At 38.5% G+C, this 21515-nt stretch overlaps 1 protein-coding gene across 1 annotated transcript in view; it reads right to left on the bottom strand.

The window, feature by feature from the left end:
- The window catches only part of PIBF1 (progesterone immunomodulatory binding factor 1), a 234535-nt gene that overhangs the window by 59883 nt on the left and 153137 nt on the right, over positions 1 to 21515 (bottom strand). Inside the window, exon 14 of the mRNA XM_008055961.1 lies at positions 16779 to 16881. Within this exon, the coding sequence (XP_008054152.1) occupies positions 16779 to 16881 (103 nt within the window). The remainder of the gene's footprint in view (positions 1 to 16778; positions 16882 to 21515) is intronic.

The following is a 21515-nucleotide window of genomic DNA, read 5'->3' as shown; positions in this document are numbered from 1 at the left end:
AAGGATAGCCTGAGCCCAGCAGGTCGAGGCTGCAGGGGCAGTGAGCGTGCTACTGCACTCCAGACTGCGTGACAGAGACTCCAACTCTCCAACTCAAAAAAAAAGAACATAGTGGGATTCTCTGAGTCTTAGTCATATATGTGTATTATAAATAATCTGGAGAATGAGGTATAGATTTAAATTATTCACATTTGTAAATGGTACTAATTCCAACCAAGTGAAGAAGACACAGTGAATTTGTTCAAGATTGTTCAAGGGGGCAGAAAAGGAACAGGACAAAAATATGGGCAAATATAACAACTGTTTCAGCAGCACACTGTTTTAATTCAAAATGATATTAAGGTTGGATCAGCATTGCTCCTGTTAATGGCAGACATATACACTGGGAAGCATTCTAGATATCTAAACAACAGTCACACTGAATGATTCCATATTTCTCAAACATACTTTTATTCATTCTTACTTTTTCACCTTTCCTCTCTTCTCAATTCCAGATTTCTCAAAAAAGATTCCATAAAAAAACATGCTACATATCTGTCCAGATGAATGTTTTCACACTGTGGGTTGCACGCAGTATTAACACAAAAGAAGAAATGAAAAAAGAAACAGAATAGCAACTAATAGAACTACACATGGTAAGGGAGTTGTTTTAGATACACATGTATACAAACACACACACATATTTGTGTACTGGGTTGCTATGTAAGGTCCACTTCATACTATACATCATGGTCAAGAAAGTATGAAAGCTAGGCCGAGTGCAGTGGCTCATGCCTATAATCTATAATCCCAGCACTTTGGGAGTCTGAGGTGAGAGGATTGTCTGAGCCCACAGGTTCAAGACCAGCCTGGGCAACTTGGTGAGACCTCACTACAATTAAAAAAAAAAAAGTATGCCGTGTCTTTGGGAGGCTGAGGTGAGTGGATTGCCTGAGCCCGCGGGTTCGAGACCTGCCTGGGCAGCGAGACCTCATCTCTACAATAAATCAAAAAATTAGCCGGGCATGGTAGCGCGTGCCTATAATTCCGGCTACTTGGAAGGCTGAGGTGGAAGGATCGCTGGAGGCCAGCAGGTGAGGCTGCGGTTGCCGGGAGCGGCCACTGCACTCCAGTCTGGGCGACCGAGTAAGACTCCAACTCAAAAAAAAAATAAATAAATAAAATTATGAAAGCTATTTGTCTAGCTACTAGCTATATTTTTAATTATAAAGGACAGAATTTATATTAAATCAGTCTCAGGTCAATTTTTTTTATATCAATATTTTTTATTTTGATATTGTGGAGTACAGTTCAGGTCAATTTTATGGCCAGTTTTCTGAGAGCTGGATCACTTGGTGAAAATTTTAGATCTGCAGAGCAGTGGTACATTTATTACAGTACTCAATATGTTAACAACATACCCATCAGGAACACAAGAGTAGACTGTAGCTGAGTCACCTTTACTAATTTTTTGATTCCTTTCTGATATATTTCAGAGCTTTCAGCTTTCTAATGGAAAATCACTCAGTCAGAATAGCTCCTTTCAGGCCTCAAGAAGTCTGGGGAAGCTGGCAAACTCAGGACCTCACGCTGGGGAGTCCAGTTAATCCAACCAATACTTTTTGCTTTCATAAAGTGCTATGGCTGGCATTAAGCACACCCTCAGAATTATTATTTACAATAATAATTATTATTTATACATATATTCATATAATTTAAAAAATTTACTTAAAATTTGTAAATGGATGTTACCACTGTTGTTAAATGTTTCTTCATTTGTCTTAAATATTATCATTGTTTAACTTTTCCTTTCTATATATTGATTCAATTATTTTATCAATAATTCATATTTTTTAATTTGAATATAACATTTCTGATTAATTTGAAATTTTTCTTACATGTAGCTTTTCACATTTCTTTCTTTTTTGAGTAGGAGCCTCACTCTGTCTCCTAGGCTGGAGTGCAGTGGCCAGCTCACGGCCACCATAGCCTCGACCTGCTGGGCTCAGGTAATCCTTCTGCCTCAGCCTTCCAAGTAGCTGGAACTACAGGCATGTGCCACTACACCCAGCTAATTTTTTGATTTATTGTAGAGACGAGGTCTTGCCAAGTTGCCCAGGTTGGTCTCAAACTCCTGGGCTCAGGTGATGCTCTTGCCTCCGCCTCCCAAAGAGCCGGGATTACAGACATGAGTCACTCACTGTGCCCAGCAACATCTCCCTTAAAATATTAGTTTATATAAAACAAATTTACTTTTACATTTGATAAGGGCATTGATTACTCTTCTGAACTGCAGTTTAGTACCACATACCTCTTCATAGAAATTACTTAGGTTACCATTAAAAAGTCTTACAATATTATGTTAAAATTCATTTTTATTCCTCATTCTGAACATTTCTGTAGGTGAAATAAGCACTATTTATGGCAATTCTGGAAATACTGGTTTCCTTTTAAAAATGTCAAGCTTATTACAAAAATACTTTTTATTACTCCTATGACAAACATTAGAAAATAAATGAAATATAGGACAGAAATAACATTCTGCATTTAATAAGGGCTTAACATATGCCAGTTAGTGTGTTAAGTGCTTATCAGCACTCTCCAATTCTTGGGGCAAACATGTAATATAGTATTATCACTTCCACCTTACAGGTTAGAAAGCAAGCCTTAATAACTGGCTTAAAGTCATATGAAGCAGTCCTCCTAACTTGAAAGCTCTTGGCCTTTCCCCTCTTTTACCCTAAACAGACAAGAACCAAACAAAATCTCCACAATGCTGTCAGTGAAGATTGGCGATTTTACTGATCCAATGCAATTTAACAGTATGTTTTCCTAGTGTTGGTGAATAGAACTGATATAAATCCCTTTGCTCTGCTTCTATATGTAACAAAAAGCATGTGATATTGGAAGATTTTCTGAACTTCTCTTTTTAGCAGCTCTGAATCCTTGGGCATCCTTTGGGCCTCTTGGTAAGAACTTCTACTCTGCTACAGGTTTATTCCAGTATTCCCCCAATTCTCAAGTATACTTTGAGCCAGCAAAACCAAAAGTTAATCTTTTGGCAAACATTTATTTATTACTTACCAGAAACAGGCACTGTGTTAAGCAGTGTGATTATACAGACCAATAAAAACAGATAGTTCCACCCCTTAAGAAGCTTACAGACAGCCAAGTCAATGATTATGTATATGTAAATATCAATCAACCAATCAATCATGGCAAATATGATATACGGAAGTTATTTATTGCTGGGGTTCACCAAAAAAGCATAATAGGCTGGGTGTGGTGGCTCACGCCTATAATCCCAGCACTTTGGGAGGTTGAAATGAGAGGATTGCCTGAGCCCACAGGTTCAAGACCAGCCTGGGCAACATGGCGAGACCTCATCTCTACAATAAATTAAAACAATTTTAGCTGGGTGTGGTGGCATGTGCCTGTAGTTCCAGTTACTTGGAAGGTTGAGATGGAAAGATGAACTGAGCCCAGTGGGTCGAGGCTGCAGTGGCCATGAGTGTGCTGCTGCACTCCAGCCTGGGCGACAGAGTGACACTCTGACTCAAAAAAAAAGCATAATAGAGGTTACACATGAAAGCGATTTTGAAAGACAAGTATCTGTGATGTGGACAAAGGCATAGTGAGCAGAGACCAGAGTGTGCAAAAGCACAGAAATGGCATGAAATGGCATGAAGAATTTCAAGTGGTTATGTATGATGGGAACAAGGGAGTGTGAGTGTGAGTTGTGAGTGTGTGTGTGTGTGTGTGTGTGTGTGTGTATGATAATGTACGATGAAACTGAATAGGTCAGCAGGGACTAGATAATGAAAGGTCTGTACATCACTGTTCTTAGGAAACACAGACAACTCTAAATATGGGAGAAGCAAGAATAAATTTGCATTTAGAAAGAGCACTCTGGCAACTAGTTAGATGACTCAAAGAATAGACAGTCATGCCAATCATGTGTTTCCTAAAACACTTCAGATGAGAGATGATAAGAGATTGTTCCAAGTCAGTACCACTGAGGCAGAAGACTGATTACAGAGATGTCCAGAAGATGGCATAAAGAGAAGAGGAAGAACCTGATATTTGCTGAATATTCTTTCTGTACTCTTTGAATTACAATTATATATATACTTACTACACATATATCTGATTTACTGAAAAAAGACTACAACAAGATATACTGTAGGTGGCAGCTGAGGCCATGGAACAAGAAGAAAGAAGATGCAGTAAGAAGAGAACAGTGCCAAACAGAACCCTGGAGCATGTCAATAGTTATGACACCATCAGAGAAAAAGAAGCCAACAGAGGAGACTAAGGAGTAGGAGGGCAACAAAGTGGAGGTGAGGGAGGGAACAGAAAGCAAAGACTTGAGAGAAGATGATGGAGATGAGCCTGAGAAGTAGGTTTGGATTGTGCTATATTAGAGAATCTGGACGTTGTCTGGCCAACAATAGACATTTTAAGACAGAAAGTCATGACTGACAGCATGCAGGACAGTTTTGGTTAGGAGAAAGACTTTTAACTTTTATTATTATTATTATTATTATGATGCTTCTGATATTTTCTTATAGCAAATTCCCTTTCTGACATTCTGGACTACTTCTATATTTCTTAAATACACGTGCTCAGCCGGGTTCGGTGGCTCAGCGTGTAATCCCTCGCTTGGGGAGGCTGAGGTGAGTGGATTGCCTGAGCCTGAGGGTTCGAGACCTGCCTGGGCAACTTGGCAAGACCTCATCTCTACAATAAATAAAAAATTAGCCGGGCGTGGTAGCGCGCGCCTCTAGTTCCAGCTACTTGGAAGGCTGAGGCGGAAGGATCGCCTGAGCCCAGCAGGTCGAGGCTGCGGTGGCCAGGAGCGGCCACTGCACTCCAGTCTCGGCAACAGAGGAGACTCCAACTCAAAAAAAAACCAAAAAAAAACACGTGCTCTTGGTAATGAAATGGACAAGAGGTATAGTAGAAAGGGAGGAACGGAGAGAAAGCCACATATAGTAAGTAATTCAAACTACAGAGAGGAAATGTAAACTGGATCTCTTTCATCCATCCCAGAACCTCAGTGTCTCCTCAACAATGATAACCAAAATCAACAACTTTTTGGTGTGTATCATTGCAAGTATCTCCATGCAATATATCATGAGCATATATATTAGCGTACCTTTAAATATATTTATATGAGGATGTTGGATATCCATGTATATACTTCCTTGGCAATAACATTAACAACAATATTGCTAAAATGTAATCTTCTTTTATAGATAAGTTTATAGGTTAAAACTTAAAAATAGGTTTGTGCTACCTATTTTTGAAACCTTTATAAACTTACCTGTTTGAAGGATGGGCTAGGTTTAGACCTAATCGATTATTTACTCTATATCTATTATGAGTTAGATACTGTGTTGCTCACCAAATCTTTGTCTTTTTTTTTTTTTTTGAGTTGGAGTCTCATTCTGATACGCAGGGTGGAGTGTGGTGGCATGCTCACGGCCACTGCAGCCTTGATCTCCTGGGCTCAGGTGATCCTTTAGCTCAGCCTTCCAAATAGCTGAAACTACAGGCATGCACCAGCACGCCTGGCTAATTTTTTGATTCACTGTAAAAATGAGGTGTTGCCAATTGCCCAGGCTGTTCTCAAACTCCTGGGCTCTGGGAATCCTTTCACCTCTACCTCCCAAAGCATTGGGATTACAGATGTGAGCCACTGCACCTGGCCAAACCTGTGTCTTTTAACAAACCTTGAGTAATACATGTGGACTGGAATAAATTAAGATAATTCATAAATAAATACCTAACATAAATAAGTAAATTATTCCCTGCAACCCCATTTCTAACCCCAGAGGTGACCACTGTTTGATATGAAAGAGAGAGACATAAGAATAGTCCTGTAGGGTACTTCCTGTTCTTCTGGGATAGGCTGACCTGAGCTACTAAGCTTCAGAGGTTCCCTCTTAATTGTTACATAGTTACTCAGATGTTCCCTGTTCTCTTCCTGTTTAAATGTGTAAAACGTTATAGGTGGAGTCCTTCTATCAGAGCCGGTTCAATGGTGCATGTAGACCATCTATGTCAAGCATAGGCACGCTTTTCCATGGGAAGAGAACGTGGGGGATGGGATATATTCTGCTAATTCTCTGCCTGTGAGTTTATACTAATATGCTGATTTTATGTTTACCATGCATGACTAGTGAGTGGTATTTGTGTCCCCTTGGCATGACATTTTCTGAATTTTTTTTTTCATTTTTCCCTATGTCTAAACAGGAACACAATCTCATCTCCTCTCTACATGTGCACACGTGTGTGCATACACACACATACAAATATATTAAAAACAAAATAGAGAAACAATACAAGTTATTTTACAGTTAGTCTTTGTTATTTTTTAAATTAAAAAAATTTATTTATTTTTATTTTTTTGAGTTGAGGTCTCACTCTTATCGCCAAGGATGGAGTGCAGTGGCACACTCATGGCCACCACAGCCTTGACCTGCTGGGCTTAGGTGATCCTTCTGCCTCAGTCTTCCAAGTAGCTGGAACTATAGACGCATGCCACCACGCCTGACTAGTTTTTGTGATTTATTGTAGAGATGAGGGCTCACCACGTTGCCCAGGCTGGTGTCGAACCTGTGGCTCAGGCAATCCTCTTGCCTTGGCCTCTCAAAGTGCTAGGATTACAGGCTGAGCCACTGTGCCCATCCTGGAATTTGTCTTTTAAAAAAATAATAATAATAATCAACATAGCGTGAATTCTTTTAAAGTTAGTACATATAGATCTACTTTATTTTACTGATGCATTCTGAAGTCTCTTTCAAATCTACCAATGTACAGTTTTGTAACAAATTATTCCTGGATTATACTAAGTACCTTCTAGGTACAAAATTCCAGGCAGCTAAACCTTGCTATGTGGTCACTGGTGACTGTGCATGCCTCATTTTCTAGAGAAGATTTGGGAAATTAAGTTAGTTGTAACAGATTCATCGCGCGTGCTTATAGCAGAAAACAAGGCTTTTGTGAGCAAGGTAGCTTTGTACATGTAGGAAAGCAAGATCTCCTACTTTGTCATCACTGGTTGCATGCAGTAGGAATGTTGTAAGTACTTACTGAATAGCTGGAAAGAGAAGGGGCAAGCATCAAGGTTCAAAGAAGACCACTTCTTGGTTGTGATGTGGTATGTTTTACAATTCACCTGGATTTTCCACTGCTTAACAAACACCACATCAACACTTAACTGAACTTGGTGGTTTCTTGAGAATTAGTGAGCATAAATAAACAAACCAAAACCAGATTCAATCCATATATCTTTTATATTAGACCAACAATGACCTAAGGCACTGGACATTAAACAGTGACGAACAGTGATCCCTGAGACACAGGAAACAAACAAGATGAGTCATATGCCTGCCCCAGTTTGTTGCTTGGAAAGAACCTCCAGGCTGTGGTGCAGGAAAGGAGAATTAAGGCAGAGCCTGACAAACTCCCTGAGTTATGGAGCCACTGACAGATATGAAAACCAAGGTAGCTGCAGTTCATATAGTGGAGTACTGAAGAAAAGAGAGCTGCACAGGGAGAGCAAATTGCTTCTAAGAAACCTAACTATGTCCCAGACCAAAGCTAACAAAAACTACAGAAATACAGAAATATCTAGCGCCAAGGTAAAATTCAGAGTTTTGTTTCCAGTAGAAAATTGCTAGGTGTGCAAAGAAGCAGAAAACTATGATACATAACGAGATAAACCAACTTAATCAAAATCAACCAAGAAATGACAAAATAACAGAATTAGCAAACAAGATTATCAAAACAATTATTGAGATTTTATTTCACATGCTATCTGAAAATCTAGATAGCCCCCCCTTTAAGTACTCACCTGGCACAAATAGTACATGTGTGTAAAGAAACTGCCAGAGACTGGAGGTAGATCTACTGACAAGATGAGTGGAAATGATTTCTGAAGCTAACATGGGCCAGCCATAGTGCTGATTCTCATCAAACAAAATAGAAAACCTCATAGTTCAAAGGACATGGAGTAGAGTATTCAAAAGGGTTTTGTCTCACAGCAGGGAGAAAAATTAGCATTAGGATAAACCCTTTAGACAGGCGCAGTAGCTCACGCCTGTATTCCCAACACCTTGGGAGGCAGAAGTGAGAGAATTGCCTGAGCCCAGGGGTTCAAGACCAGCCTGAGCAATATGGCAAGATTTCATCTCTACAATAAATCAAAAATTAGCCAGGCATGGTGGCACATGCCTGTGGTTCCAGTTACTTGGAAGGCTGAGGCAGAAAGATCGCCTGAGCCCAGCAGGTCGAGGCTGTGGTGGCCATGAGAGTGCCAGTGCACTTCAACGTGAGCGACAGGGTGAGACGCTGACTTGGAAAAAAAAAAAGGATAAACTCTCCTCTTTTATGTTTATATAGAAAGGTAAAAAGCAAGACCTGAAAGGACCAAACTGCTTCTAAGAAATCTAACTGTGCCCCAGAACAAAGTTAACAAAAACCTACAGAAATATCTAGCACCAAGGTAAAGTTCACAATGTTTGGTATCCAGTAAATATTACTAGGTATGCAAAGAAGCATAAAACTATGGTACATAACGAGATAAACCAACTTAATCAAAATCAACCAAGAAATGACAAAATAACAGAATTAGCAAACAAGGCTATCAAAACAATTATTGAAATTTTATTTCACGTGCTCATAAAAATAGTTTGAGAATGTTAAGTAAGTCAGGCATAGTGGCTCACACCTGTAAACCCAGCACTTTGGGAAGCTGAGGCAAGAGGACTGCCTGAGCCCAGGGCTCAAGACCAGCCTGGGCAACTTGGTGGGACCTCATTTCTAAAATAAATAAAAAGTTAGCTGAGCGTGGTGGCATGTGCCTATACCCCAGCAACTTGGAAAGCTGAGGTGGAAGAATTGTCTGAGTCCAGCAGGTCGAGGCTGCGGTGGCTGTGAGCGTATCACTGCACTCCAGCCTGGGCGACAGTGAGACTTCAATTACCCCCGCCAAAAAAAGAGAATGTTAAGTAGAGATCTGTTAAGTAGAGATCTGGAAGACACAAAAAAGACCCAATTTTAACTTCTAAAAATGGAAACTATAATATCTGAGACAAATAACACACTGGATTGGATTAAAAGCAGATTATACACAGAGACAGATTAGTGAACTTGTAGATGCAGTAAGAGAAATTATGCAAAAAGAAAGGCAGAAAAGAAAAAAACAGAACATCATTTGTTCTGTTGTAGGACAACTTTAAGCAGCTTAATTTATATATAACTGGAGTCCCCAGGAAGGAGAGAGTATAAAATAGAAAAAATACTTAGGAAACAAAAAATTTATAAATTTAATAAACTTACATATATAATTAGTTCAACAAAATCCAAGCACAGAAAACATGAAGAAAACTACAGCAAGTCAGTCAGATGTGGTGGCTCACACCTGTAATCACAGCACTTTGGGAGGCAGAGGCAAGAGGACTGCCTGAGCCCAGGGGATTGAGACAAACCTGGGCAACTTAGTGAGATCTCGTCTCTACAATAAATCAAAAAATTAGCCAGCATGGTGACATGTGCCTGTAGTTCCAGCTACTTGGAAGGCTGAGGCAGAAGGATGGCCTGAGCCCAGCAGGTCAAGGTTGCGGTGGCTGTGAGCACTACACTGCACTCCAACCTTGGCAACAGAATGAGACTCCAACTCAAAAAAAAAAAAAAAGAAAGAAAACTATGGCAAGTCATCAAGTCATGTCATAAATTGCTTAAAGCTAAGACCAAAAAAAAAAAGTCTTAAAAGCAATTAAAGAAATACACATTACCTAGAGAGGAACAAAGATAAGGATGACAGCAATGTCTTGGTAGAAAAACAATGCAAACTAGAAGAGAGTGGACAACATTTTTCAAGTACTGAAAATGAAAGAGGGAGAGAAATGTCAGCCTCTAATCCTTTACCCAGGAAAACTGTCTTTCCAAAAACAAACGTGAACCCAGCAAATCCATTCCTAAGTATACACCTGAAAAAACTGCAGACAAGTATTCACACATTTGCTGCAAGTTCACAGCAGCACCGCTCACAGTAGCTCAAAAGTGGAAACAATCTGAAGATTCATCAAAGGATAACTGAATAGACAAATTAAGGTAAAATACATACAAAAGAATACTATTTAGCCATAAAACAGAATGAAGTGGTGGATACATGCTACAACGTGAACAAACACTAAAGACGGTATGCTCAATGAAAGAAACCAGACACAAAAGGCATATTGTAGGATTCCATTTATATGAAATATATCCAGAACAGGTAAATATATAGAAATAAAGTGGTTTGGTAGTTGTCAGATTGGAAGCAAAGAGGAATAGGTACTGTTCAACGGGTACAAAATTTTATTCTGGGGTGATGAAAAAGTTTTAGAATTAGAGATTTTAGTTGTACAACATTGTGAATGAATATTAAATCACTGCTTCAATAAGAGCAGCAATATAGTGTGGGGTTTGATAGATGTATAAATAAAATACATGACAATAAGAGTAAAAGGCCAGGAGAGAACAACTAGAAGCATACTGCTGTATAGTACTTTTTTTTTTCTTTTCTTTTGAGTCAGAGTCTCACTCACTCAGGTCACCGCAGCCTCCACCTGCTGGGCTCAGAGGATCCTTTCACCTCATCCTTTCAAGTAGCTGGATCCACAGGTGTGCGCCACTGTGCCCCGCTAATTTTTTATTGTAGAGATGAGGTCTCGCCCAGTTCCCCGGTCTGGTCTCAAACTCCTGGGCTAAGGCAATCCTCTCGCCTTTACCTCCAAAAGTGCTGGGATTACAGGCCACTGCGCCCAGCCGTATTTACTCTCAAATGTAAACTTTAGTCACCTTCAAAGTACTCTCTGTTTGATGCAATACACCTATGAGACACTTTATCCATGCCAAAAATAGTTTTTGAACTTGTCCATTTTCATGCCTTTTAGTGCTTCTGCTGTTTTTTGTTTCATCTCTTCCATATCAGCAAATTGTTTCCCTTTGAGGACTTTTTTCATTCAGGAAAACAAAAAAAGTTGCTCAAGGTGAAATCAGGTAAGCAGGGAGGGTGGGGCACAGGGGTCATGCGAAACACTCAGCATAATGTAGGCAGGTGCACTTATAAATCACCACATATGAAATGAGCAAACATGTTGAAAGACTCTCCAAAAAAAAAATTCACTGAAGCCAAACACAGTCTCTCACAACGACACTAGCTGATACACTGACACTGATGAGTTCCTAGAACACTTATCTAGTGGGGGAAGTCTGGATACATGGGGCACCTCTCCAAAAATATAATTCTGGGTTTTTTGGGGTCTTCCTTGTATATTATAATCTAAAGCGACTGTTGTAACAACAAAACAAAGTTACAGCCAATAAGTAACAGTGAGATAAAATGGAATGATGACAAGAGGCTGAGGAGAGTGGATTGCCTGAGCCCGCGGGTTCGAGACCCGCCTGGGCAGCGAGACCTCATCTCTACAATCAATCAAAAAATCAGCCGGGCGTGGTAGCGCATGCCTGTAATTCCGCTACTCGGAAGGCTGAGGCGGAAGGATTGCCAGAGCCCAGCAGGTGAGACAGAGTGAGACTCCAACTCAAAAAAAAAAAAAAATTCAATGAATCAAGAAGAAGGCATGAAAAAAGAATAGATGAGACAAATAAAAAACAATAGCAAGATGACAGACTTGACCATAATCATATCAATAAACACATTACATGTAAATGTTCTTAAAAAACTCCAATTAAAAATCATATTTTGTGAGATTGGCAAAAAGTGAAAGGATGTAAAAATATGTACCTTGCTAATCAAAAGATATAAAACTTTTACAGAGAAAACCACAAAATAACAATACTAAGAGAAAGTAAAGCAGACCTAAAAAAAGGTAGAGATACAGTGTTTTGTTTTTTTTTTGAGTTGGAGTCTCACTGTCACCCAGACTGTAGTGCAGAGGCACACTCACAGCCACCACAGCCTCAACCTGCTGGGCTCAGGTGATCCTCCTGCCTCAGCCTTCCAAGCAGCTGGAACTACAGGCACACGCTACCGCGCCCGGCTAATTTTTTATTTATTGTAGAGATGAGGGCTCACCAAATTGCCTGGGCGGGTCTCGAACTCACGGGCTCAGGCAATCCACTCGTCTTGGCCTCCCAAAGTGTTGGGATTATAGGCTGAGCCACCGAGCCCGGCAAGATAGTGTTTTCATGGGTCAGAATATTCAATATCAAGATAGCTTGTCAATTTTCTTCTTAAACTAATGGAGTTAAAAAAAGATGAGATGTCAATTTTTCCTACTTCATTTAGAAATTCAATGCAATCAATCAAAATCAGTCAGTTTTTGGTAGAAATTAACAAACTAATTATAGAATTCATATGAATATGCCAAGCACAAAGAATAGCCAGAAAACTTTGAAAATGAACACAGTTGGAGAAGCTATGCTATCTGATATCAAGATATTTACAAAGCTGTACTAGTTGAGATAGTGTGGTATTGACATAAAGATATACAAACAGATAATTGGAAAAAAAATAGAAAATCCAGAAACAGATTCACACACAAATACTCAACAAAAATTAAAAAAAAAAAAAAAATCAAATGGTGCCAGAACAGTTGAGATTCAATATGCAAACATATGAATTTCAATCTATACCTGCCACTCTATATAAAATCAACTAAAAATGGATCACAGACCTAAGAGTAGGAAACATCTAGAAGAAAACATAGACTAAACCCTTTATGACCCTGGGTTAGGCAAAGATATTTTGAATAATACAACACCAAAAACACAATTTCTAAAAGAACAAAGTGATGACTTGAATTTGATAAAAATATTTCTTCAAAAGACACTGTTAAGAGAAGGAAAGACAAGCCACAAAGTGGGAGAAGATACTTGCAAATCACATATCTGATAAAGGACTTATATCCAGAATATAAAAGTAATACTCAAAACTCAGTAATAAAGGGACAATCTGATAAAACAGACACAAATGTGAACTGACACTTCTCCCAGGAAGATAAATGGAGAGCAAAGAGGCTCAAATGAAAAGATGCTCAACATCGTTAGTCATTGGGGAAATGCAAATTAAAATCACAGTGAGACAGCACTACACATCTATTATAATGGACAGAAAAATAACCATATCAAGGCAACGACAGGAAAACTGGAATGTTCTTCCACTACTGGTGGAAAAGTAAAACGGTGGGAAACAGTGTGATTGGTTTTTTTTGAGTCTGAGCTTCACTCTGCCCCCCAGGCTGTAGTGCAGTGGCACACCCCAGTCACTGCTGCCTCAACTTGCGGTGCTCAGGCAATCCTGCTGCCTCAGCCTTCCATGGAGATGGAACTACATGCGTGCACCACCACGCCCAGCTAATTTTTTGATTTATTGTAGAGACGAGGTCTCACCATGTTGCCCAGGCTGGTCTTGAACCTGTGGGCTCCGGCGATCCTTTCGCCTCGACCTCCCAAAGTGCTGGGGATTACAGGTGTGAGCCCCTGTGCCCAGCTGACAGGTTAAGGTGTTAAACAGATACCTACCATAAGATCCAGCTATTCCACTCCCAGGTATGCACCCAAGAGAAAAGAAGCACATGATGGCCGGGCTCGGTGGCTCAGCCTGTAATCCCAGTGCTTCAGGAGGCCAAGGCGAGTAGATTGCCTGAGCCCGCAGGTTCGAGATCCACCCAGGCAACTTGGCGAGATCTCGTCTCTACAATAAATAAATAAATAAGCCAGGCGTGGTAGCATGCGCCTGTTGTTCCGGCTACTTGGAAGGCTGAGGTGGAAGGATCGCCGGAGACCAGAGGGCGAGGCTGCGGTGGCCAGGGAGCGTGTTACTATACTCCAGTCTGGGTGACAGAGTGAGACTCCAACTCAAAATAAATAAATAAATAAATAAATAAATAAAAAATAAAAAAAGGAAAAGAAAGCACATGATCAAACAGGACTGGTACACAGCAGCTCTATTTGGCAAAAACCATAAAGGACCCCAGTGTCCACTGACAAGTGAATGTACAACCATACAACGAAATGCTACTAACCAAGGAAAAGAATAAACTATAGATAATCTTACAACTATGGAGAGTGAAAGAAAACAGACGAAAAAAAAAAGAGTACATACATCCTATATGATACCTTTTAAGTAAAAGTATAGAAAATACAAACTAATCTTTATTAATTGAAAGCCAAACAAAGGCTGCTTGGGGACTGAGATGTGGATGGTGGAGAGGATGGGAGGGAGGAGTTCCAGGGGACATAAGGAACCGCAAAGGGCACTCTGCAAAGGGGAAATGTGTTTATTGCCTTCATTTTGGTGACAGTTACACACATATGTCAGAAGTTACACCGTACAATATTTTAAATATGTTCAGTTTAGTGTATGTCAATCATACCTCGATAAAACTAAAAACAGGAGTATTTGTTTTTGAGTATTACTTTGAATTGTCATTCTGGCAATTCATTTATGCATCACCTTAGACACAATCTGAATAGTATTTCACTCAATGGTAATTCTAATATTTGTTATTTGAGTTTTATCTGTATATCAGTCTCAAAAATTCTAAGCTCGTTTAAATATTGAACCTGCTCCAAAGAAAATAAAGAGTGATAAAATTTCCTTCTTTATTTTTTCACTATCTGTCTTGAATAGTCTATTGTTATAACAGCATACTAAAATACTAACCTTTCACCTAACTAGTTTACATAATTAGTTTGAATTTAAGCACTCAAATTTTTGTGAGGCAGAAAAAAGTAAAATCTAAGCAATATTTTAATTTAATTATTTTATTATCAATCCCAAGGGAAAAGTTATTTATTAGAGTTGACATAAATCTTGTATTACAGGGTTACTGATTCTTTCTCCAAACGTCATAAAAAAGTTTCAAACATACACAAAAGTATAGAACTGAACAATAAACCTATATGTAAATATCACCCAGCTACAAACATTATCAACATTTTGTGATTCTTCTTTTATTTATTGAGCCCTGCTCTTTTTCTCATGGAATATTTTAGAGCAAATTCCAGGCAGGCATATACCATTCCATATCATAAATACTTCATTATTTAAGTCTTTTTTTCAATATAAGCCATAGCTAATTCTAAGATTGCTCAAAGATGAAGTTTCTTATATTTTCCCCTAACATTTTACAATAGTAAAATAAAACTACATTCCTGAGAACTTCAGTTAACTGAAAAATAAATTTCAAAATGTGAGCCAGCAATGGTGGCATACATCTATAGTCCTAGCTAATCCAGAGGCTGAAACAGGAGGATTGCTTGAGCCTAAGAGTTCAAGGCTGCAGTGAGCTATGATTGTATTACTGCACTCCAGTCTGGGCAAGAGAGCAAGACCCCATCTCTAAATTTTTTTTGAGTCAGAGTCTCACTCTGTCGCTCAGGCTGGAGTGTAGTGGCACACTCCTGGCCACCGCAGCCTCGACCTGCTGGGCTCAGGTGATCCTTCTGCCTCAGCCTTCCAAGTAGTTGGAATTATAAGCACGAGCCACTACACCCTGCTAATTTTTTGATTTATTGTTGAAACGAGGTCTCATCATGTTGCCCAGGTTGGTTTCGAACCCATGGGCTCAGGCAGTCCTCTCACCTCAGCCTCCCAAAGTGCTGCAATTATAGGCATGAGCCACTGCACCTGGTCTAAAAATAATTTTAAAATGTACACACACATTACTGTAGTAATATTTCTAATTTTTTGAAATTTGAGGATAAAGATTCTTCTAATGTTATAGTATTAAAAGAGCTGTAATTAAAGGCAATGTAAATATAAACAAGGCCTTAAAGAATACATTAATAGTATTTAATATGTCTTTAAAACCTCCCTAGTAGAAGATAGTTTTTAAATATGTTAAAATATTAAAACAAAAAAACTTGTTTTGCTGATGCTCAGGAACACTAAATGAATAAAAAGAACACTAGTGAGGTGGCACCTTGGATTTCATTGTTTTATGACGTGACTTCAAAAGTGCAGAAAAATGTAATTAGATGTTGACTTAAAATCATAAGGGAAGCCACATGTGGTAGCTCACATTTATAATCCCAGCACTTGGGAGGTGGAGGCAAGAGGATTGCCTGAGTCCAGAGCTTCGAGACTAGCCTGGGCAACTTGGTGAGACCTGGTCTCTACAATAAATAAAAAAAATTAGCAAGACATGGTGATGCATGCCTGTGGTTCCAACTACTTGGAAGGCTCAGGGGGAAGGATCATCTGAGCCTAGCAGGTAGCCGTGAGTGTGCCATGATGTCTAGCCTGGGTAACAGAGTGAGACTCTGATTCAAAAAAACAAAAAATAAAAAAAAGGGAGGATTACAAGTGCTATATATATATTCTTTAAATGATATATAAGGCTAAGGAAATTAAAAATATGAACCTCATTTTCTAAGTATATGCCAAGTTATGTGTATTTAATAGCTAAATGGTTTTTCATTAAACATAGAGCTAAAAAGCAAATCTAGTAAAAAAAATGATGTATTACTGAAAAACTTAAAATGTCACCAATATTTGCCAAACCTGTTTTGCCAGTTGATATTCTCAGAAATCAAAGCTTTGTCTGTCTAGTCTGCACTGATACTTAGTCTGGGCATTAAATCTCCCTTTTGTTCTTAGTTTTGCCATATACAGTAAGTTGTTTATGAAGGCTTAACACATTTAGTAAGCTTCATAAATTGTGAAATCATTTTGTACTAGTAAACAGTTTGACTCTGCTAAAAAATAAACAAAGAAGCTAGAAAGAACTAAAATGAATACTGTAATTCTTTTTATGTGTTTCTTTTAAGTTATTTACCTCTTGTGAAAGCTGTGTTACTTGGTTCTTTTGATGTTCCAGGTCTTTTAAAATCAGCGAGTTTTGTTTTTCTAACTGAAGCACTCTTCTTGCCAAGTGAACACTAGGTGAATGAAATGAGAAAATTAATGTTTAAAAAAGCATAATGCTATCTAAAATATTCAAACTGTGTTTCTGTATTTGGTAACCAAATTACTGTTTCCTAATCATACTTAAAATATTAACAGAAAAAAATACAGTGTCAAATATTTTCAGGTGCTAACAATGGAAGATGAATACCCCAACAAATCCAGGTTCTGAAAGAACAGTGAAATCGCCAAAACATAATGGAGTAATATGTTGGCTTCCGCAGCAATGGTTTTTAGCTCTTGCTGTAAAAGTATAGAATTATATTATGATACTTGCTTGAAGAGACCACAGACAGCACTTTACAGTTTGTCTCCACTTTAAAAAAAATCTCCCAACTACAAACAAGTAAGGAAATTAGTTGAAGTATCATGAACAATAAATAAGCTTGCACTTCGAGAATCATCAGCATTTACCTCAAACAACAGAATGTGTTTTATAATACAAAACTGAATAGGTTTTTCTGTTGAAAGAGGGTGATATACACTTGGAGGATGTCTAGAGAAATGACAAAGTCTGTTACCAAAAGAAATCACTCACTTTGATGATTCAAGTTACCTTAGCTTCTTGCACTGAACTTTAGTATTTAAAATTACATAAATGGGGCAAGGCGCGGTGGCTCAAGTCTACAATCCCAGCACTTTGGGAGGCTGAGGCAAGAAGATTGCCTGAGCCCACAGGTTCGAGACCAGTCTGGGCAACATGACGAGACCTCGTCTCTACAATAAATCAAAAAATCAGCTGGGCATGGTAGTGCACACCTGCAGTGTCAGCTACTTGGAAGTCTGAGGTAGAAAGATCGCCTGGGCCCAGCAGGTCGAGGTTGCAGTGGCCAGGAGTGTGCCACTGTACCCTTGCCTAGGTGACAGAGTGAGACTCCAAAAATTTCCCCCCCAAAAAATGTTTCTTAAAAGTAGAATTGGGACATCTTACATTTATGTAATTTTATTTTATATATGTATTTTTTTTTTTTTTTTTGAGTTGGAGTGTCACTTTGTTGCCCAGGCTGGAGTGCAGTGGCATGCTCAGAACCACTGCAGCCTCCACTACTACTTTTTCTTGATTTATTGTAGAGATGAGGTTGTGCCAAGTTGCCCAGGCTGGTCTTGAACCCGTGGGCTCAGGCAATCCTCTCACCTCGGCCTCCCAAAGTGCTAGGATTATAGAAGTTAGCTACCACGCCTGGCCAAGGAACAATTTTAAGGAAAAATGTTTTGGGCTATAAAATCATTCCTTCTAACTACTGGGGTAAAAAGTGGCACAATTCTTCAAAAAGCTGTTAATAATGTTGAGAAGACATGCTATTCCAAAGACCCTCTCTGTATTTCCAGTAACTTAAAATTTTCATATTTATTACATTTTCATGTCCTATATTAGCTAAAATATTAAGTTAATCTGTGAATTGTGGAATTCATGGAATCTACAGAATCCAAGAAGACAGGATATTTTATAATGAAAAAAGTAAAATATCTTTGTGTTAAACAAAATTATAGGACAGAAACAATTTTTTTTTTTTGAGTTGGAGTCTCTCACTCTGTCGCTCCAGCTGGAGTGCAGTGGCATGCTCAGGGCCAACCCAGCATCGACCTGCTGGGCTCTGGTGATCCTTCCATCTCAGCCTTCCAAGTAGCCTGAACTACAGGTGCATGTTACCACACCCAGCTAATTTTGTACTCATTGTAGAGACAAGGTCTTGCCAAGTTGCTGAGGCTGGTCTTGAACCTGTGGGCTCAGGCAATCTACTCTCCTCGGCCTCCCAAAGTGCTGGGATTATAGGCTGAGCCACTAAGCCCGGCCTAGCAGAAACAATTCTAATGTATTTTAATATTTCCTAACATTAGGTAAAGAAATGCAGACAAAACTGTAAAAATAATGTTAAATATCATTCTATACATCTCTTCCTAAGCTAATATATAAGATACTGATGTTTGTAAACATATAATAGAATCAAATAGAATAGATTTTAAATGGAGACAAAATACAAAATTTGCATTAAGACTTGTTTGTTAAGATCTTGTTATTTTAGGACCAAATTTTAGAGATAACTTGACATATTTACATTGGGAAATAAAAAACAAGATAGCTATAAACTGTGAACACCTTAAAAATCTTTAAGGAGAGGGATGGCGGTGAAAAAAAATTTTTTTTAAATTCTTTTAATCTATAAAGAAAGTAGATGAGTGGTTTCCTAACACTGAGCGTGGGGAGCAGAGGAGGACACTACAAGGCAGGGAGGATGGTGACTGCTAATAGGCGCGGTTTCTTTTTTGGGCTAATGACAACTTTCTAAATTTAGATTATAGTGACAGTTGTACAACTCTGAATATACTAAAAACCATTGAATCATACACTTTAAATGGGTGGACTTTATTGTATGTGAGTTACATATCAATAAAATTATATGTCAATGAAGTTGTTTTTTTAAAAAAAGAATGGCTGTCAAAAAACAGGGACTGTGTGTCTTTTCCACCTCCAATGTCGGTTGAAAGGATGGATTCTTAGATCTGAACAAGCCACTCAGTTCACTATATTAAACTCTTACCAGACTCTTCCTTTTCATTTGCAATAATATGTATAGAATGATATTTAATTTTTACTTGGAGGATCTAATAATCAGTTACTGAGGAAGACAAAGAAATTACTATAGCACGCTAAATGCTAAGAAAGGGCACACTGAGAAATGTAAACAAATACTAACTAATCTGGTGAAAAAGTAGAGAAATAGCATTCTGGGTTGAGGGAAAAGCATAAGTAAAGGATGAAGTGCTGGGGAAAATTCTAAGTAGCATTGTATGGATTGATAAACATATGGTGCATGGTGAGGACTGAAGCTAGAGATATAGGCAGGGATATTTTAGGAAAGGCCTTGTTTTTTTGTATTTAATTTTGAAATTGGTTAGGCGTGACATAATCAGATCTGTACTTGAAATGAGAGTACTCTATCAACAGTGGAGAGGATGGCTTGCAGAAGAAGACTGGAGCCAACTGAAAGGTCATAATCATAATCTAGACTAGTGGTCTCCAAAGGGAGTCATAATCTATTAAATAATCTATTAAAGCGTGGGAACTTCTATTTACATGCCATATATCTTTAAGTTTTCATTTTCTATGTAGGTTTTATATTTACATTATGTGTATGCACATAATGTATTATTCATATGACAGTAAATGCACATAATCTATAAATAAATATTAAGATATTTACACGTATTGGTGAGTGCATGTTCAAATATTTCCCAGTAGAAATTCATATCAAAAAGTTTGGACACCAGGTCCGGTGGCTCACGTGTATAATTCCAGCACTTTGGGAGAATGAGGTAAGAGGACTTTGAGCCAATGGGTTTGAGACCAGTCTGGGAAACTTGGCAAGACCTCATCTCTACAATAAATCAAAAATTAGCTGGGCATAGTGGCATATGCCTATAGTTCCAGCTACTTGGAAGGCTGAGGCAGAAGGATCACTTGAGCCCAGCACATTGAGGCTGGGGTGACCGTGAGCAGTGTGCCACTGCACTACAGCCTAGGCGACAGAGTGAGACTCCAACACACAAAAAAAATAAAAAAAGTTTGGAGACCATTTGTCTAGGTCAGCTTTGTCTAGTTAAAGTATAACATAAGCCATGTGTGTAATTTAACATTTTCTAGTAGCCACATTAAAAATAGCACAATCCCTTACCTTATAAGATATTAAAAATTAATTAAAAATGAATCAAAGACCTAAATATAAGACCTAAAAGTATAAACTTTTAGAAGAAAATGAGTAAATCTTCACAAACTTAAATTTGTCAAAAGATTCTCAGATATGGCACCAAAAGCACAAAAAACAAAAGAAAAATTAAATAACTGAACTGCATAAAATTCAAAAATTCTGTGCTTTAAAAGATAACATTATCCAGCTACTTGGAAGGCTGAGGCGGAAGGATCGCTGGAGCCCAGCAGGTTGAGGCTGCGGTGGCCGGGAGTGGTCACTGCACTCCAGCCTGGGTGACAGAGTGAGACTCCAACTCGAAAAAAAATAAAAATAAAAATAAAAAAATAAAAAATAAAATAAAGAAATAAATACAGAAAAGTCATACAGCTTGACAATTAATTACAAAGTGTGTACTTGCAGAATTGCCATACAGGTCAAGAAATAAACACCACAGTGCCCCAGAAGCCCAGCAAATTTTTCTCCTCTCTGGGCGACCAACTCTAACTTCTGTAATGTAGAAGCTCTGACTTTTGTCACAGGTGGTGCTTCTGCCATTGGATGCAGTTAGGATGATGCAGCTGCACAGCCAAAATCAAGAAGTTAGCGAAGTTGCCACAGATGCAGGACCTACACAGTAATGCCTGACTTATGTATGGGTCCATAATCAGCCTTCTAGTCATGTAAATGGCTTCCTGTGTGTGTTTCAACTGGTTCAGCCTTTACTATGGAAATTGCTGGTGTGATAAATTCTGCATATAAAGGTTCAAGGAGAAAAATTATTTTACATTTTCATGGAAGAATCCTTTATTAGATGAATTGAGTAAACAAGTCTCCCAATGTAAAAATTTTTTTTATTTTTATTTTTTTTATTTTTTTTATTTTTTTTGAGTTGGAGTCTCACTCTGTCACCCAGACTGGAG

The sequence above is a fragment of the Carlito syrichta genome, unplaced genomic scaffold, assembly GCF_000164805.1.
Source record: "Carlito syrichta isolate Samal-C Ts95f unplaced genomic scaffold, Tarsius_syrichta-2.0.1 Scaffold302053, whole genome shotgun sequence".
Classification (NCBI taxonomy): domain Eukaryota; kingdom Metazoa; phylum Chordata; class Mammalia; order Primates; family Tarsiidae; genus Carlito; species Carlito syrichta.
This window is presented reverse-complemented; position numbering and strand designations above follow the sequence as displayed.